This window comes from Macrotis lagotis, chromosome 1 (assembly GCF_037893015.1).
Source record: "Macrotis lagotis isolate mMagLag1 chromosome 1, bilby.v1.9.chrom.fasta, whole genome shotgun sequence".
NCBI lineage: Eukaryota > Metazoa > Chordata > Mammalia > Peramelemorphia > Peramelidae > Macrotis > Macrotis lagotis.
Genome location: NC_133658.1, coordinates 764,845,771 through 764,866,153, shown reverse-complemented (window position 1 = coordinate 764,866,153; position 20,383 = coordinate 764,845,771). Strand labels below are relative to the sequence as shown.

The 20,383-nt window shown below is 35.3% G+C and overlaps 1 protein-coding gene across 1 annotated transcript in view; it reads right to left on the bottom strand.

Annotated features, from left to right (window-relative positions):
- The window catches only part of HEPHL1 (hephaestin like 1), a 90,760-nt gene that overhangs the window by 52,047 nt on the left and 18,330 nt on the right, over nt 1-20,383 (bottom strand). Inside the window, exons 2-5 of the mRNA XM_074216473.1 lie at nt 17,195-17,439; nt 8,128-8,340; nt 7,191-7,370; nt 1,163-1,417 (exon numbers count right to left, since the gene is read on the bottom strand). Of these exons, the coding sequence (XP_074072574.1) occupies nt 1,163-1,417; nt 7,191-7,370; nt 8,128-8,340; nt 17,195-17,439 (893 nt within the window). The remainder of the gene's footprint in view (nt 1-1,162; nt 1,418-7,190; nt 7,371-8,127; nt 8,341-17,194; nt 17,440-20,383) is intronic.

Below are 20,383 nucleotides of genomic sequence, written 5' to 3'. Positions count from 1 at the left end.
GGGTTAAGTGGCTTGCCCAAGGCCACACAGCTAGGCAATTATTAAGTATCTGAGGCCAGATTTGAACTCAGGTACTTCTGACTCCAAGGCCGGTGCTCTATTCACTGCGCCACCTAGTTGGCCCTGGCTACCTCCTTTTAAAGAATTTTCTGATATTTCCAGTAATTTTTAGGGTATATTATTACTTTCCATAAAATGGAAAAAAATAGATAACCACTGGGCTTTACCAAGTATCCTTCCATTGCCTCCTAAAATCCACTATGACTTACCATGTATGTGGTAAGTCTCTTATGTGTGTATGTATGTATGTATGTCTTTTCACCCTATAGACCACAGCATTATCATCTTACCCACAGTATCTAAGACTTTCAGGCTTTTCCATCTGCTTTCCAAATGAACTTTCTTTTATATGTTGTCTTTCCTTGAGAACAGAGACTATTTCACTTTTGTATTTGAATTCCTAGGGCTTAGTATGATGCCTCAATTGTTGATTAATTGATTTATCTTCCATAATAGGTTATAAATAGTTTAAGTGTTCCAAAGGAAATTGTCTTCTTCAGAGCCAGAAGATGACCTTATACTGAGTAGTCATTTAATAAATTTTTACTAAATTGATGTTGTAACATATACATGCATGTATGTATATATTAATATATATCAGTTTGTCCTCATTTGTGGTCATTTTTAATAAGCAGACCATTTAACAAAAAAAAATTGTTTACTATATGTATGATACCATGTAAGATATTGGGTATGCACAAATGAACAATGGATGTTCCCATATGTAGTTGCTTACAGTTCAACGGGAAGGGATATGACATTTGGAGGAGAGAATAATCATACATAACCTGCTTTATATATAGTGTCTGATCAATAAATGCTTGTGAGAAGTGGGAAGCCACAGTATTATGGAAAACATGCTGCTCTGGTGTCACAGAATCTCCATTCAAATACTTCCTCTATCACTTGTGATCTACTCTAGTCATTTTAACTTCTCTGAGACTCTGCTTCCTCATCTGTGAAATAAAGTAGTTCTACTAGATGAGCTCTGGCATGTCCCTTGCACTTCAAAAGTATATTATTCAGTGATCAGCAATCTCATGATTCTCAAACTGAGTGGACTCTAACTTTCTATGCTTCCTTTTCAAGTCTATCTCTTTACCTTGTAAGTGGTCACTGACTTGACAGGTGATCATCCACTTCCCAGCATTCTCAGCTATCATTTCTATGGTAAGAAAAGTAGCTGGGAACAGGTTGACAACATCAGTCCTATGTCCTCGACTGGTGAAGGTGTTACCATAAAAATAGATGGAGTGGATGTCAATCTCATTCCCCATCCCAAATAAGTGCCAGGACACAGAGTCTCCCACACATATCTCCGGCTCAGGGAAGTTTCCAAAAAGATAACCATTAAGAGCTAGGAAAGAAAAAAAGAAAAACAAAAGGAAACAAAGACTTTCAGAAAGGAAATAGACTCTTTTGATGAAATGTAAAGCAGAAATATTTATTTCAATATTTTGAAAGATTGGGTTTAAAAGGTATTCACACAACACACTAAAAGCAAGCAAGCAAAAAGAAACAGGGAGGAAATACTAAAACAAACTTACTCGTAGCAAAAAAAAATTTAATTAGCAAAACAATGTCAATATACTTAAAAATATCATAGAACAATTGAATCGGCTTTGGGAAACTGGACAAAGAAACCAAATGAGATCTTCTGAGAGGTATCCTCAAATGGACACAAAAGAAGGAAAAAGGCATTTTATTAAGCACCTGTGCTAATAATCTTTCAATATTGTTGAATTTGATTCCCACAACAACTCTGTGAAGTAGGTACTATTATTTCTTCTGTTATCCCTATTTTATAGTTGAAGAAACTAAGGCAAATAGGGGTTAAGTGCCCAGGCTCACACTAAATCTAAGTATCTGAGATCAAATCTGAACTCCAGTCTTCCTGACCAAGGTCCAGGGCTCTTTTTACTGCATCATCTAATTACCAAAACATTTTAAAGAATTGAAACAAGAATAGGAAAAGGATAAGTCAAAAATATCAATAAAAGAAGGACTTGAAGTATAAAGTGATAATGAGGAAATCACATGAGGATTAAGATTCCAAATTAAAGTAAGAGGAGATAATTTTTTAAAACACTATGGAGAGGGGTGGCTAGGTGGCACAGTGGATAGAGCACTGGCCTTGGAGTCAGGAGTACCTGAGTCCAAATCCAGCCTCAGATACTTAATTATTACCTAGCTGTGTGGCCTTGGGCAAGCCACTTAATCCCATTGCCTTGCAAAAAAAAAAACACTATGGAGAACACAAGAGAATTCCATAGAATCCATCAACAATAATAGAAAACAGAACTATACATCATGGAGAGCAGTTGGTGATAGAGATTCAAGATATCAATAAATTGTCCAGACTGTGCAAAAAATATGCAGACCCAAATGATGGATGGATAGATAGATAGTTCACACTCAGCAATCTCATGATTGGTGACATCACAGAGAACTAAGAAAAATAAAAGAATATAAATATGGCATTTGAGGAATACAATAAAATTTTCCAAATTTTGTTAAAATAAATATTAAGTCTACATAATATAACAATATTTTACATGCCTAGATAATTTGATGTTAAATTCTAACACTACATTGCTAAGAAAAAACATATTACAAGCAGCTTGAAGTGAATAAGTGTCACAGGAACAAAATCATAAAAAAACTCACAAACTTTGAAGAAGGAAAAAAGTAGAATTGAATTAAAAGGAATACAACATTTACAAAATTAAGAAACAAGGACCATGCCAAGAATTATCTCTTCAAAAAAACTCAGCATACTCTCTGGAGGCAAGAAGTGATTATTTGAGCAGCAGCCTTTGAAAGATTTTCAGAGAGCCATAAAAGTTTCAAAGCAATCTTTGAAAAAAAATTCCTCCAAGAGAAAGAGAAATATTTAAAATAATTCAAACTTCTCAAATATAATTAAGAGTTGCTAACAAGATGTGAGAATAATACTTAAAGCATTGTGCTGACTAAATCACTAAAGGTATCAGAAGGGTATCACAGAGAAATAATTTAAAGAAATTCAAAGGGGAGAGAAGAAATGGTCAGATAATTCCAGAATATATCTTCTGCCTTTGATAAAATAGAAATGTAAATTAAAATAACCTACAGAATTATTAAGATTACAGAAGAACATTTTAATAATTATTTTGCATGTGGACTGATATTAAAAATAGTTTAAAATCACATCTTTCCTTACAATAAGATTAATGAACAGACAAATCTAATAACTGTAACATGAGATATAAATGAACTAAACCCTTTCCCACAAAAAAGCAAAAACAAAAACAAAACTCAGAAAATTCTAAGGGATTCAAAATTAAAGGTCCTACAAAATTTACCAAGACATAAGTGATATCAGTCATAGTTGAATTAAAACCAGATTGTGTTGAAATAAACAAAGATATATATTATGCATTATACTAAAAGATTCTGTCCAAAATGAGAGTATACAAATATGTGTGCATATACACAAAGATGTACTTAAAAATTCTGCAACAAAATTTTTCAATAAAAACTTTCATAGATTTACATCAAGAAATAGATGGAAAGAAATAAGAGTAGTGAGATGGCTTAATAATTCAGGTTAGCAATTCATAACAAATCAGTTTTGTGAACCAGATTCTCAAAGCTGATAAAGATGATATACATTTTCTTAATCATGAAGAGTAAGTCTCCTTTGCCAGATCAGGTCACACCACCAACTGTGGGTGTTCTCAAAGGGTCCATCCTCAGCCCTCTTCTCTTCTCCCTTTATACAATCTTTTTTGGTGATCTCGTCATCTCCAGTGATTTCAATTATCTTCCCTAAGTAGATGATTCCCCAATTTATATTTCCAGTCCTACTCTCTGCTTAGAAAGGTTTCAGTTCCTAGTGCCTTCCCTCTAGGATTGCCTGCCATTTACCCTGTAGATATCTTGTTTGTAAGTAGTTATACATATATTTTTGGTCTCCAATCTCACATCACCAATTGCCTTTTGAGCCATAAGCATTTTAAATTCAACATGACCAAAACAGAACTCACAGTATCCACTCCATTAATCTCTCCCCTTTCCCTAACTTTTTTATTACTGTCCAGGCAGGACACCACCATTTTCCTAGTCCTCCAGGCTGGCAACCTTTATGTCATCCTCTGATTCTTCACTCAAAGTCATTCTATGTACCCAATTTGTTGCCAAGTTTCATTTCTATCTTTACCCTCTCTTATAACTCCCCTTCTCTCCACTCACATAGCTTCTAATATAGTCTCATTACCTCATGCCTCAACTATTTCAATAATCAAGTCAGTCTCCATGCCTCAAGTCTTGCACCATTCCAATCCACCTTCCATTCAGCTGTCATAGTGGTTTTCCTAAATTACAATTCTATTTTACCCCCACTCAATAAACTGCAATGGCTCCCTATTACTTCTAGGATCAAACATAAAATCTTTTTTTTTGACACCAAAAGTCTACCACAACATGGACCCTTCCTAATTTCTATTCCTCTTACATTTTACCCCTCCTCCATATCTCTAAGATCTAGCTATATTGTTTTATAGGCTATTCCTTGTACATATCTCTCCACCTCTTGTCTCTGTGTGTTTTTACTAACTCTTCAACATATCTAGTGTGTTTTCCTCCTCACTTCTGCCTTCTGATTCCTCTAGTCTCATTCAAAACTCATTTCATATCCTATCTTCTGCAAGAGGCCTTTCCCTGTGCCCACCTCCTTCAACTCCTAGTGCCTCCCCTCTAAAATTACCTGCCATTTACCCTGTAGATATTTTGTTTGTAAATGGTCATACATATTTTCTTCCTCATTAAAATAGGAGCACTTTGATTTTTGTTCTTCTTAGTATAGTTTAGAGAATATAACCAAGATGGAGAAGTAACCACCCCCCAAAAAAGTACAGAGGAGCTCTTCCCTCACCCCAAAGAAAAATCCTCTCAAAATATCTAGGAAAAAAAACCAGCAGACTAAATTCTGATCAGGAAATACAAGGAAAAATCATAGTGAGTCGTTTAGGGAGAAAGTAAGATTTGCAGACACTGGGAATAGGGTCTGACTAGAAGCATGGCATGCAGTACTCCTGTTCAGAAAATTATAAGTATGCAGTACTCCTGTTCAGACATTATGAAAGCTATTAAAGATTAATAAACAACTTTGTATGAATAAATTTGAGAATCTAAAAGAAATGGATGAGTTTCTACAGAAGTGTGAAATACACAAACTAACAAAATGTGGATAGCCTAGTAGACCAGTATTGGAAGGATAATGTATAAGCTTGCATGCAAAAAAGACACATGATCCAGAGATGTTCACAAGTGAATTCTATCAAGCTTTTAAAAAAAGAAATAACTCTTGTACTATACTGTTTCAAAAACAGAGAAAGATAATAAACTTTACAACTCCTTTACACAACAAATATTGTTTTGTTCCCATACTAACAAGTGTAAACCTGAGAAAGGAAACCACATATCATTAATGAATATTAACCCTAAAATACTGAATAAAATATTTATAAATAAATAATAAACATAAAAATGCAAATGATAAATATCATAAACTTATATATTAAATGTGGTTATAATATTGCTATGTGAAACAATATATTTAAATACAATAATCATGTGTAAAAAACAATAGAGAATTTTTAAATATAAGAATTAAAAGTAAAAATTTATAAACCCCAGAGGGGACCTTTCTTAAAGGAATTTATATGACTCTTTGCTGGCAAATGCCATTATGTCTGCTGGAAAAGATAATTCAGATCACATACTATTTTTGATAGTTGTATAGTGATAATTGTGCATAGGGAAGGCCTTTAGAACAAATGCATCTCCAAAATTTTTATCCCTAAATTATCTTAAAGGTAATGATTGATACACCAAGTGGTTCAGAAGAAAATTTTGTAAAACCTTGTAAAGAACAAATCCTTTTTCTGTGTATTTTTTGCTGATGTTATTCAAAGCCAAGCAAAATATCAACTATATTCTATGAAATACAGCAAAATAAAATAATCCCTAACTTCCCTATAGAAAGATAGAGCTTAGGGAATGGACTTGTAATTTAATTAGTATAGTGAAATCACAAGTGAGGCATCTCCCTCTGCTAATTCAGGTAAGAATATTTCCTACAATATATAATCTCAGAGAAGTGCCAAGAGCACTAAGACCTAGGCAAGACTTTAACTCAGGTCTTCCTGACTTCAGGGCTAAATCTCTACCCATGAAGAGTAATACAATACCAGTTTATTAGAAGACATCTGGGATTTGAAAATGACTGCTTGTTTGTATTTTGAGGCCATTCTTTTTATTTTATGTAGTCCTACTCTGTTAGAATTGTCCGAAAGCATATTGAGCTATGAGTGGTAAAAGAGGTTCCACTCTGTTGAAGGGATTCAAGTAAAGGTTGGATGATGACTTGTCAGTAGTGTTGCAGACAGGAGAGATCCTAGGTATAGGTTAGACTAGGTAGATATTCAATACTCTACCTACTCTGAAATTTTATCATTCTTCTTCCACTGCTCTCTAAATCTTTCGTTGGTTATGTGAAAGAGCATTGGACTTGGAAGTCAGAAAACAAGTTTCTACCCTGAATTTGCCATTTACTAAGAATCTTTGGGCAGTCCCTTTATTTATTTGGAACTTCATCTTCCTCAACTGTAAAGGAAGTTGAACTAAATGATTTCTAAAGTCCCTGTCAGGTCTAATGAACATTCTATGATTCTGAATTCCAACACTAATTTTTTCCAACTTCATGGTATTGGAGAAGTAAGTCTCTCTGATCTACAATCAGTTTTTTTCATTTGGGAAATGGAAATAAAAGTCTATTGTCAAGGGGTCATTGTGAGGGAGTGTTTTATAAAGCTGAGAGTGCAATATAAATGTGAACTATATTAATAAATTTTATATCACAGAATCTTACATATACAAGGAATCAAAGATGTCATCCCATCCAACCCTCTCATTTTGCAGTTAAAGAAACTAAGATCAAGAAACTGTTCTCTCAATGTTTTTAATAAGACAGTAAGTGACTCAAGAACTAGAATTTTCATTTGTGCTCCTTAAACCTCCACAATACTGGGGATTCAATAGGAACATAATAAATATTTTTTTGTCTTAAACTCACTGATGACACTCACCATGCATTTTGTTGCTCCTCTGAAAAACAGCATTATCCTTGTCAACAGTACCAGGGGCTGTGCAAAAATTTCTGATGTTTTCATCCAGGTACCAACTTTGATTTTCATCAACCAATGTGAACATTACTATAAATTCTTTATTGACATCAGTTCTGATGGCTGGATTATTGGTCAGAATTCCTGCAGGAATATATACATTTTTAGTATAAAGTCAAGGTGGATGCTAACTAAATTACAAAGTAAGTTTTAGCACTGTTTCCTTGATGGTATTATTTGGTAGTATTAAATTGTTTTAAAAATTCATGAGTGTTTTATTATAGAAATAAAAGTAATTATAATAATAGCTTATATTTATACCATAGATATTAGCTTACAATAAACTTCAATGAATTCTGAAGAAACAAAGAGAAAACATAGCTTTGAGGAAGAATTTTGTTGTACTTTTGTTTTACTTTTATTCAGATGTGCATTTGATTCGGAATTCTAAAATTCTGGATCTAGGGATTATCTTTGTTAGGCTAGTTCATAAAACTGGAAAACAGCATGGGGAAACAAGTTGAAAACTGACAAACAAAATTAGAAATCATCTCCTGAAATGAGGGAATGTACAGATACAGACATGTGATACAGACAGATCCATTAAGATAAAATTGTTCTGAAAGAACCAGAATGACAAGTTTAATGACAAGTCTTGAAAAGTTGTGAATGTTAGTCACTATCAGTCCGATTTTACTGCCCTCTTCCATTTACAGTCACATCATTAGCCAACTGAAGAATTTCTTCATCCTTGAAGGCTGCAGTATAAGAAGGGGGAAAGCAATTTTGTAGGAGGAAAGGGATAGACAGCACCAGAATTGTGTCTGTTATACACACAAGCTAGAAAGTAATTCAAGAACAGAGTCTACCTTGGAACTTCCAAGGGATTGTTTCTTCATACCTTTTTTACAAACCAGTAGCGGCCCTATTAGCCCAGAGCATATATCCTTCGGTGCATCAATGTGAGAATGGTAAACCCAGGTTAAGCAATTGGCATCTGCAAAAGTTGGGGCATATTCTTCCCTTGCAGGCCAAATATAGGTATAATTTTTACCAGGAGCAACCATGTCATCATCCTTATTTTTTCCAGATGTTCCATCAGGATATAGAGCTCCTGGGGGACAAAAAAAGAAAAGATGGTGATCACAGATTTGAAACTAGGGAGATAGTTTTCTATCTCTGGATTCCCTTTATTAGTCATTCAAATTCAACTCAATTTAAAGCTAATTGCATTTTATTGAATTACCATTAAGGATAGGAGGTAGCTAAATGTAGATAGAGTGCTGGACCTGGAGTCAGGAAGACTCATTGTTCTGAGTTCATATCTGGCTTCAGATACTTACTAGCTGTGAGACCCTGGACAAATCACTTACCTGTCTGCCTTGGTATTCTCACTTGTAAAATGAGTTGGAGAAGGAAATGGCAAACCACTCTAATATCTTTGCCAAGAAAACCCCAAATGGTGTCACAAGGTCAAACACAACTGAAAAAAAAAAGTCTGAATAATAGTATTAAAGATAGAGATTAGACATGATTTCAATAGGGAGCCATGAGGTAAAGAAACTTGTTTTGTCAATACTGGTCAGCATCTTCTATAGTCTTAGGAAGGTTTTAGCTAAGTGGTTGTGTTCACCCAGGTTCATAATGCCAGTATGTTTCAGAGATAGGAGCTGAACCTAACTGGTTTCAAGGCATGTTCTCTACCCAGTGACTACACCATTCTGCCTCTTCTTTTGCTATCTATCATTATGCAAACCAGTACAGTGGTATTTCAAAGAAATAAATGTCACAATCTCTGTCATTCAGTTTTGTTCAAGAGATAAAATTTATTTATATGAATTGATTAGAGAACAATTCATTTTGATTCAAGACTATCAGGTCCCTAATTACATGCAGAGTACCTAGGCAATTGGATGAGATACAAAAGTAAGCAGTGGTTGTGTTTATGGAACATTAAAGTCCAATAGTTTAGAATATTAAATAGTACACAATTAAATGTTAGATTAAATATAATCAAATGCCAAAATGTATAGAAAAGACAGTAAATGTTATGAAATAGTCAAGGAAAGCAGAGATTAGGGTCGACTAGTTGTATCTGAAAATTTCATTGGCTTCATATTCGACCTTGAAATTTGGGTAGGGTATGGAGAAGTAAAGAGGTAGACACAGGCCAGTCCTGGTGGAACGAAAAGCTAGTGTGTCATAAAATCACAGGATTCATAGAACTCCAGTTCTAATTTCTTTGTTTGTTAGTGTCCCTCCTCACCTCTATGTCTCAGGATGCTTAGTTTCGTTCAAGGCTCAGCTCAGGTACCTCCTCCAATATGCTGGAGGCTTTCCTCTATATTTCTTGGCACTGTATATATATCAATGGAATATATTAGATGTCTGTTGCTTACCCCTTACTGACATGATCAACCACTGTTTTCCAAACACATATTTCTCTGATGACATACCTTACTGTTCTTTTACTTTCACTACTGGAAATCTATACTGCAGCAAATCAAGTTATCAATCAATAAGCATCTTACTAAGCATTTACTCTGTACCAGGAACTATACAAGGTTCTGGTGAATATAAGTAATGACAAAAATATGGTCGCCACCCTCAAGGAGGTATCATTTTAGTAGGGAAAACAGCTTACAAAAATTTATTCATGCAGGACCTACTATTCATACCTACCATGTATTTTTCTATTGCCTCCTGAGTGCCTCTCAAACTTAATTCTCTGGAGATTGTAAATCATGGTTATCCTAGAAGAATGTTGAAGTTTAAAGATGACATTTTGTGCTCTTTAAAAGGACACTTAAAAGAACCCAAGACAGCTATTATAAGCATAGGGTCTGCTTTGGTATGGGGTAGAAGTTGTCATTATATGCTTATCAGAATACTGGAAAAATGAAATTTTATTCCTTAGTATTATAATGGAATTACACTACCTTTTAGGGAGAAGTCCAGGCCAGCCATGCTTCATTTCTCTTTCAACTGTGCTTCTGACTTTCCCAATTTCACTACTTTACTCTGCTGCCTTCTTATTCTTTAACCTTTTTGTTTTGGTGCCTGAAGCCCTCCCTGAAACTGCATATACTTAACCCATTTAATATTGGATTCAACAAGTAGAAATAAGTTCCTTGAAAGAAGGAAAGTTTTGTGCTATACATTTTTACAGTGACTGAGATATATCTTTAATGAATGCTTGCTGTGTTGGTTTGATTTGAACTAAGTTCAGAAATATATCAAGATAGTGCAATCAATTTTGTTTGATTTTTTTCCCCTTTCTGTATGAATCTTGAAGGTGTGTAATTAAATACATGTTATTTCTTTCATCTGAACATGAACTTCTTAAAGACAAAATAGTATGTTCTCCCCCTCTTTTTTATATCCTAGTACTTAGCACAGCATTTGGCACATGACAGTGGGTAGAGTGCCAGCCCTGAAGTCAGGAGGACCTGAGTTCAAATCTGACCTCATACTCTTACTAGCTGTGTGACCTTGGGCAAGTCACTTAACCCTGATTGTCTCACATCCAGGGCTATCTCCAGTGGTCCTGATTCATATCTGGCCAGTGGACCCAGATGGCTCTGGAGGAATACTTGTCCTTTTTAAAGTAAGGTCCTTCCCAGAACTCAGTTTTTCCTGAGACAACGCCCATTGGATGACTAAGGATTAGAAGGAGAAGAGAGACTGGAATAGAATCTTGGGGAGCACATCCACAGTTAGGATAAGATCACTCACCATATCTTGGGCCATCATCAGTCAACTTGATTTCTGCCTATCTACTGGACTCCAATGACTATGGAGGAGAGAGTATCTCACTTAAATCCAATTCATTTGTATGTCAAGACACCACCTGTATGATGTAATTGGTTTCCTTTGAGAACAAAGGACCAAAAAACAACAACAACAACTTTGCATTGTTAACCTCTTTATCATCTTTATGCAGACTTCCAGGCTTTAGTCAGGGATCAATAATCTCTTATGAGACATTTCAAACTGAATGCCAGACTTATCCTAAATGCAGAATACCTAAAACTGAACTCATCTTCTTCTCTTAAACTTTTCCCCTCTTCCAAACTTCATTATTTCTGCTAATAACATCACTATCTTTCCAATGTCTTATGTTCATAATCTTAATTCCTCACTCTCCCTCATTCCACATGCTATTCCTACCTTTGTATAATGTCTTGAATTCTATCCTTTCCCCCCATTCAAATAATTATCTTTTTAGATCCACCTGATCACCTCTTATTGTCATAGCTTCCTAGCTCATCTCCAGGTCATTCTACACACTGCTGCCAAGCACAAATCTCACCATATTTCTTTTCTACTCAATCAACTCCAGTGGTCCCTAGTTGCCTCTAGAATAAAATATCAATTTTATTTAAAGTGTCAAAATGTAAACAGTTTAGCTTATAAAACCCTATGCAACTTGGTCCCAAACTATATTTCCAGTCTCATTGGATATTATGCCCTCCCATAATCTGCAATCTAGCCAAATTAGCTGCTACCTTATTCTTCATATACAATATTTCATCTCCCATCTCCATGCTTTTTTTCATTGGCCATTTCTCATACCTAAAATGCACTCTCTCTTTAACGCTACCTCAAGAGTTCTTCAATTCCTCTAAGACACCATCTTCTACATGAAGACTTTCCCACTCTCCTCAATATTTAATTACTTTTCCAAGCTTATTTCATATTATTCTCTTTCCTTCATCGCTGTTGATTGCTTGCTCTTCCCTGAATTCAATATTGCAAATACTGCTTCAATGTCTTTGCATAGGTGATGCCTAGATTTAGAATATCTTCTTTCTTTCTTTTCTGTTCAAGAGAATGTCTGCAATTGATTGTATATGGGGTATGATGGAAAGGGAAAGAGGTTTAAAGGAAGTCAAACATTCTCAAGAACAGAGAGGAAAGAAGATATTCTAAATCTGTGCATCACCTATGAAAAATTGGATTAGGTAACCTCTAAGATTCTCCTTGTTCAAATGCCTTAGATTTCTTTTGTATATATATTTAATAGATATATATATATATAAACATATATTTAATGTACTTTTCCTTGATATAATGTCAAATATTTGAGAGCACAAACTGTTTCATGTGCATTGTTGCATTTCAAGTTCCCACCAAACTATTGGATACATAGTAGGCACTTTATAAATGCTTGTTGATCAACTGACTCTTCAATTCCAACTCAAAAGTTCCATAAAGAATGACTCTGGGGGTGGCTAGGTGGTGAAATGCATAGAGCACCAGCCCTGGAGTCAGGAGGACCTGAGTTCAAATCCAGCCTCAGTCACATAATAATTATCTAGCTGTGTGGCCTTGGGCAAGCCACTTAACCCCACTTGCCTTGCAAAAAACTAAAAAAAAGAAAAAAGAATGGCTCTGACATTATGAACCTGTGGAATGGGAAAATGTTGGTGCCCTCCAGAGAAATAAATAAATTTGGAGGAAAGGTATATTAAAGAAGGAAGAGAAATTCCATTTTAGGGTCACCAAAGTTGAGATGGAATATCCTGTTTTAAGATGTTTCATGATGAGTTGATAATAAAAGACCAGAGCCTAGGAGAGAGATTAGAGTTGGATGTATAGCATGGAGTCATGTGCACAGAGATAATTAAACTCTTGGGAACTGGTGAGACTATTAAGAGAGAGAGGATGTAAAGAGAGATGAGGACCCAAGACAAACCCTTGGGGAACATCAGTGGGTAGGGGGAAGATATATCAGGATTCAGCAAAGAAAACTGAGGAGCAGTCAAACAGGCAGAAGAATCAGAAGAAAGCAATGTCATGAAAACATAAGGAAGAAAGAGCCTAGAGAGAGGAGATAATCAACATTGTCAAATGTTTTAGGAGGATGAAAAAACATGAGGACAGATTATAAACCAATGTTTTAACAACTAAAAAGTCCTTAGTAACCTAGGAGTAAGGTATTTCAATTAAATGATGAGGTCAGAAGCCAGGCCAAAATGGGTTGAGAAGTAAGTAAAAAGAAAGTACATCTAAACATAGATTATTTTTCCTAAGCACTTGGATACAGAAAGGAATGAAGATATAGGATCACAGCTTAAGCAGATGGTAGGGTCACATTCAAGTTATTAAAGATGTGAGAGATTTGGGTGGGTTTTAAAGAAACAGAGAAGGAACCAACAACTAAGGAAAGATTGAAGATTAGAATGAAGATTCAGAAGCTCTCCGAGGAGTATGACAAAGTCAATTAGGGAAGAATTAAAGGATTGTTGTTTAACAAGAAGGGCCAGTTGAGAAGAGATAATACAAATGTGTAGAGGTCTCAGTGCACTATATTGTGTGACTTTCTTCAATGCATTCAATAGGGCACACGCAAAAGGCGAGAGGGCTGGGAGGTAGCCCAGGATTGATGCTGGAAAAGCATGATTGGTCACAGTGCAAGAGAACAAAGCTTTTGATAACATTGATCAGTGTATAACTGAACTGGTTAATTCTTGGATCAAGGTTGTGATCCTATATCTTCATTCCTTTCTATATCCAAGTGCTTAGAAAAAAAAATCTATGTTTAGATGTGAAGGTAAAACCAAGAACCCAGAGTTGGGGTGATCAACCAGCAGAACAAGGAAGAGAAATCGGATGAGGCATCCAGATCTATAAAAAAGCATAGTAACAACAATCCCTTTGCTTCATCCTGAGATGTTGGTTGATGATGCACACTCAGAATATTCCCTACATATGAATAATAACAATAATAACATTTGTACAGGATTTTAAAGTTGACAAATTATATTATGATTATTATCTTCTTTTATCTTCCTCAAAATCCTAGGAGGTAGGTACTATTATTTTACAGTTGAAGAAAATTATTTCCCCAGGCCTTTCTGACTCTGGGTCCAATATTCTATCCATTGTATCACCTAACTGCCTCAGATATGAAAAATATCTTGATGGCAAGAAAATTGGTATCCTAAATTTGGATCCTTTACTGGATGATGGAGAAGAGAAAGCTAAGGTCTTCTAGGGAGAATTTAAAGATTAAGTGTGCTGTTGTCTTGTCTGGAAAGGAGTCTGGAGAGGAGAAGCCTAATATTTGAGTTCACTGCTTAATTCCAACTTCATGATAAAGGAGAGTGCAATGTTACTAGAATAGGTTAGGGAAAAATACCAATAGACTCCAGGGAAGTAGGGGTCAATGACTGCCTCCAAACCAAGTCCCAGAACAAGACCAGTTCTAGGGTATGACAGCTCTAGCTCCCTTGGATGACATCTGGAGCTAAAATTATTTCACAGATTCCCTACAATTCAGTATGATGACTCCTCTCTAAAAGTCTTCTGGTTGTATTTATTCCCTATCATGGACCCTCAGTGGACATCAGTTTTGTAAAATGGTGATAATAATAGCATCTACCTCAGAGAATTCTGTGAGAATTAAATGCAATAACATTTATGAAGCGCTCTGCAAACTTTAAAAGTCAAATATAAATACTGCTATAACCATACAATTATCAAGACTTGTTTATCTCAACAGGAGGAAGTAAGTAGGTCATCCATGATGGGTATGGAGTTATGCAGTACTTGGAACATATGTGGATGGATACTTCTATACCCCATGCTACACACAATTCAGGAGATTTTACAGTTAGTTCCTATCTACAAAATAGTAACTAATGCACCAAAATGTTGGTGGGACAACAGTAATTAGAGTGAATGTGAAGATTCTCAGACCCATAACTTCTAGGCATTCCCGAGGCTGTTTTTTCTTCAAAGTTCAGAGTCTTTATAGACCTTATATTTATATACTTCTTAGAATTTTCAAAATGCTTTTGGACACTTGGACCATTGGATCATGTCATCAGCCTAATACTTCCATCAATATGGCTTTACCACATCAGTCAGTGCACTAGATCTTTTCTTTGCACTAGATAAAGGGAAAGTACAGAGAACAAACATTATCCTAAACTCATCATTTGGCAAGGAAAAATAATTGCATGGTCTATTCAATTATTGTATTAGTATCTTGACTGATAAGTTTCCCCTTGCTAGTAAAGTAACAAAGATAGTCTAATGTGTCTGGAATTATGCTTTCTCTTCTTCCTGGTAAAAATGCAAAAGTGAAACATGGGGCCAAAAAATTGATGATGCCATAATCATATGCCAAATGAATGGGATAATACTTTATTCTAAAAACATTACCTAATGGATGTTTTCAGAAAACTTAGGAAGACCTATATGAATTGTAAAATGAAATGAGCAGAACCAGGAGAATAATCTCCAGGAACAGCAATATTGTAAAGAAAATTGAAAAAATTTAGTAACTGATCAACACAATTGTCCATAACAACTCCAAAGGACCTATGCTTTAAAATGCTATCCTCCTTTTGTGTGAGAATTGATGGACTCAGAGTGCAGATTGATGTATATATTTTTTTCCTATAATATTTTTCTTTGTGTTTCTTTTTTGGTTACCTGGATAATGCAGAAATGATATGATATTTTTTCTTTGTTCTTAAAAAACCATGACATCAGGAGAATTGATGCCATGACAAATGCATGAATTGAATTTGAATGAGAGAGTGTTGTACTAAGTCACCAGCCTCACTTTCTCGTCCACAGTCATCTGGATTCGGTAGTTGGATATGAATTGGGTGGACTGGAGATGGTTCTGGATGTGAGGCAGTCAGAGTTAAGTGACTAGCTCAAGTGTCAAGTGTCTGAGGCTAGATTTCAACTCCTGTCCTTCTTATTCCAAGGTCAATACTCTACCCACTGTGCCTTGTAGTTGCCCCTTAATGCAGAAATTCATTTTGGATGACTGTAAATGTATAATAGGTCTTGTATTTATTGCCTTCTCAATGGCTGGTAGAGGAGGGAGAGGGAGAAATAAATTAAATTTAAATTTAAAAAACAAAAGAGAAATAAAGGTAACAACTAAGAATTTAATTTTCATTTAAACTCCTTTGTGTTATAGAGCTATTGCTTGGCACTGATAACTCTGTTTCTGAAGCATGCACATTCATGTATATGTTCATGGGTTCTCTGTCAATGTGTAGAAAATTTCAGCAGACTGGCTTGAAACAGAAAGGCTGCATAGGAGCTTGAATGAGGGAAAACCAACATGATTGGGGATTTTTTTTAAGTAATGTGGCAACTAGAAATGATCAACCAGTCATTTAGCTAACTTAGTTTTCAATTGCAAATTGATTAACAAGGTGGCACAGAGGAGAGAGCTCTGGACCTGGAGTCAGGAAAACCTACATTCGAATTCAGCCTCAGCAATTTGCTAGCTATTTGACCCTGGGCAAGTCATTTAACCTCTGACTGAACCATTTCTTCATGTATTAAATGAAAATAATAATGGCATCTATTTCCCCAGCTTATTATAATCAAATAATATTTGTAAAATCCTTTGAAAATCTTAAAGCACAATATAAATGCTATCTGCTGTTACTGCTGCTACTGTTACTGCTACATTGACTATGACTGATGTTCCTACCAGCAACACCCCCACAACCTCTACTATTACTACTACTACTACTACTACTACTACTACTACTACTACTACTACTACTACTGCTGCTGCTGCTGCTGCTGCTGCTGTTGCTGCTGCTGCTGCTGCTGCTGCTGCTGCTACTACTACTACTGCTGCTACTAATACCTACGAATACCAACTGTTGGCATGACTGTGTAACACTGACAATTTATGTTACCACTGTGTCATCAAACTCCAAACCTAAAAAGGGTAGAAGATGGAAGGGAGGAATAAAGGAAAGTAGAAGAAAAAAAGGAAACAGAAAGGAAAATGGGGGAGGGGGAGGAAGAGGGAAGGAATTGCAAGAGGAAGGAAGAAGGAAAGAATGGCAAGGAGTGAAGGATTAAAAAAAGGCACAAATGAAGATTTAACCATTTTCTGTCATTCATAGTTTATAATATTTAAAATGCATCAAAATGAAGAAGACACAACTAAGCAATACAAAAGGACCAGTATTTACCTTCTGAATCTTTTGTGTAGAAAACTCCATGTGGATGTAGTGAGTAGGGTCGAGAAGCAAAGTTCTTTAAATGAATGACAATCACATCATCTACTTCAGCCCTCAAGATGGGGCCTAGAAATCCAAGCCAGGGAGGTTTGGGGATCTCCTTGGAATAGGTTCCATCTGTGTACTGTCTATAAATAGCCTTTTTATAAACATTTCCGATCCTGTTAGGTCCTCTTTCGAGAAATAGAGTGGCAAGCCTGAAGTGAGGAGAATATTTTGAGATTAACTTTTAAAAACTCTTATAAAAAGAAGAATAACTGTTATAATGTTGAGTTCAATGTCCTCTAAGATCATTGTACTAGTTCTTCCCTTTGTATCTAAGACAGAACCACAATATATTCTTCCATGTTCTCTCTCATATCCAATTATTCATTAATTAGTATTTATTGCAAGGCTCTGAGCTAGGTCTTATGAGGAATACAGGAGAAATTTAAGACATCTCTTGCCCTAAAAGAACCTACAATCTAGAGATATCTGAGACACAGGTACACAGAAAATGTAGCTATTTACTGTAAAAGATCATATGCCAAATGAATAAGATAGACATTCTTGGAAAGATATTCATAAGCAATATGAGTTCAAAGAAGAGAGAAATCATGATGGGCTGGAGAATCAAAGAAGACAATAGAAAGTGATACTTTAACAAAGTGTTGAGGATTACATAGAAGTTGAACAAATAGAGAGGTGGCGTTCTAAGCAGAGGGCACCAAATGAACAAATGTGGAGGTGGGAGTATGCATGGCCTTGCTGGAGGAGAAGCCAAGAAATGAGATAAACTTGGATTGGTAAATTAGGGACAGGTTATAGAGGGATTTATGCCAAATTAAGGAGTTTAAATTTCATCCTATAAGAAACAGAGAACCATTGAGTTTTTGAGCAAGAAAATGATACTATCAGAGCAATATTTTACAGAAGTTAACCAGGAAAAGGCATTCAGTTTGAATATAAAAGGATGATACAGAAGGTAAGGAAATTAATTAGGAATACTAAAAGTATGAGCTAGGAAGACTGTGATGGGCATTGTTTGGTTGGATGATGAAAATGGAAAGGAGACAGATCATAGGATCCTAGAGTGGTCAAATAATGCAACTATGTCATCTCAGAAAAGAAGAGACTAAGTCCTAGAGAGGAGAACTGAGCCACATAGGTAACTGAACCAGGATTGGAACACACATCTTCTGCCTCTGAATCTCAGTCTTTCCACCATGCTGGATCTGACAGATGTTATTAAGGAAGAGTTGACAGTATTTCATAACTCAATTTTCTGTTTTCAAACTTATGTCTATGTCAGCATCATTTCCCCCTGTTGTTAAAGGCAGAAGCTTTGGGGTTATTTTTTATTGTTCATTCTCTGCTTCTTATATCTAATTAGTTACCACATTCTTCTGCTCATTCCTTTTCTCAAACACTTCCTATATCCATTACTTCTTTCATTTCTACTGCCACTAGCTTTGGACAAACCCTCATTAGCAATACCCAGGAATATTTCATGGTCTAGCAAAACTTTCCATCTCCATCACCCTTCCATGTCATACCAATATATCCTTCATATTTCTACCAAAATAATCTTCTGTCTGTATAAGTTATGTTAATAGCTCCTATTATTACTTATCAAGAAAAGTTTTACACCCTACACAATCTTTCCCATTTTTATGTCATATTTTTTTCCATTGACAATGTTTCAGCCAAATAAGAGTACTCCTCCAAATAGAAACTGCTCTACTGTGTTTGTTTGGATTTTCTATTATATACCAACATCCTCTCTCTCCCTTCTCATCTATTGAATTTTTTCCCTAGCCCTCAATAACCAATTCAAACCACCATTCTTCCACAAAGTCTTCGGCAAACTTTCAAATTAATTATGATCTTATTTCTCAAAAGTCATATAAGCTTGTCCTTTTTAAGGTATTTATTGGGTAATATTTGGTATTGGGTATATTGAGTATATATATATTGGGTATACTTTAGTTATCTGTACTTGGGATTTCTCATCCCATTAGACTGTGACTATAAGTTACCTAAACCTTGCAGACAATATTACAGTATTCTGCATCTAGTAGGTGATTGATATGTATTTGTTTAATGGAAAAAAACAAAACAATGGATAGGTTTGGGAATTACTTGATTTAAAAATCTGCCTACAGATAGGGTGACTTTTTTCTTCCTTTTCCTACTTTTTGAAGGATTACTCTAACATATTTAGATCAGTTCTTTGTGGTGCACACATACATAGCTACTGTGGAACAAGGAAGTTACTTCCCAGTTGTTATTGAATTGCCGCCAACAATGATATACCTCCTCAGAGGTAGAATAATTGCTATCTTTGAAAAATCAAAAAAATCAATAACCATATATTTTTAATTAAATTTTATTTTATTTTTCAATAAATAAAAAATTGATTTTTTTCTCTCTTTTCTACACCTCACCATTGAAAACTCTCATTTTCCATCAGCTAGTGTTCCCAGGATTCTCCAAAAACATTCCTTCATCATTTCTCAAAGGATAATAATAATATTACATTAAATTCATATACCACAATTTATTCAGCCTCTCTCTCTCCAGTGAATGAAAACCTTTTTAGTTTCCATTTGTCATCACAAAAAAGCTATGATAAATGTTTTTGTACTTGTGGATTCTTTTCCTCTGTCTTTGATCTTTTACATAATAGCTTTTAAAATGTTTGAAGACAATTCCTGTGGTCCCCACCTTAGGATTCTTTTCTACAGGCTAAATCTCAGGAATTTGAGTGTCATAATATGGAGATCTCTCACTAGTCTGGTCACTCTCTTGAGACAACAGTCCTGTGAGGAAGGTACTTTTATTATCATTTTATAAATGAGGAAACTGATGCTAAGAAAGATTATGTGACTTGCCAAGATTACAAAGCTAAGCAATTCATGAAATGAGATTCAAATTCTGGTTTTCCTAACTTCAAGACAAGTCTCCTATTCACTATGACATTTTGGTTTTTCAAGAATTCAAGTCACCAGGTGTAGATGAATGAAATTTTGGATTCTGAAAGAGGTGCAGATTGTGATTATTTCATCACTACCATTGATATCTGGGAAACTATGGGAAATGCAAAAGTCCCTGAAAAGCTAGAGAAGATCAAATTCTTTCCCACTCTTCAAAAAAGGATAG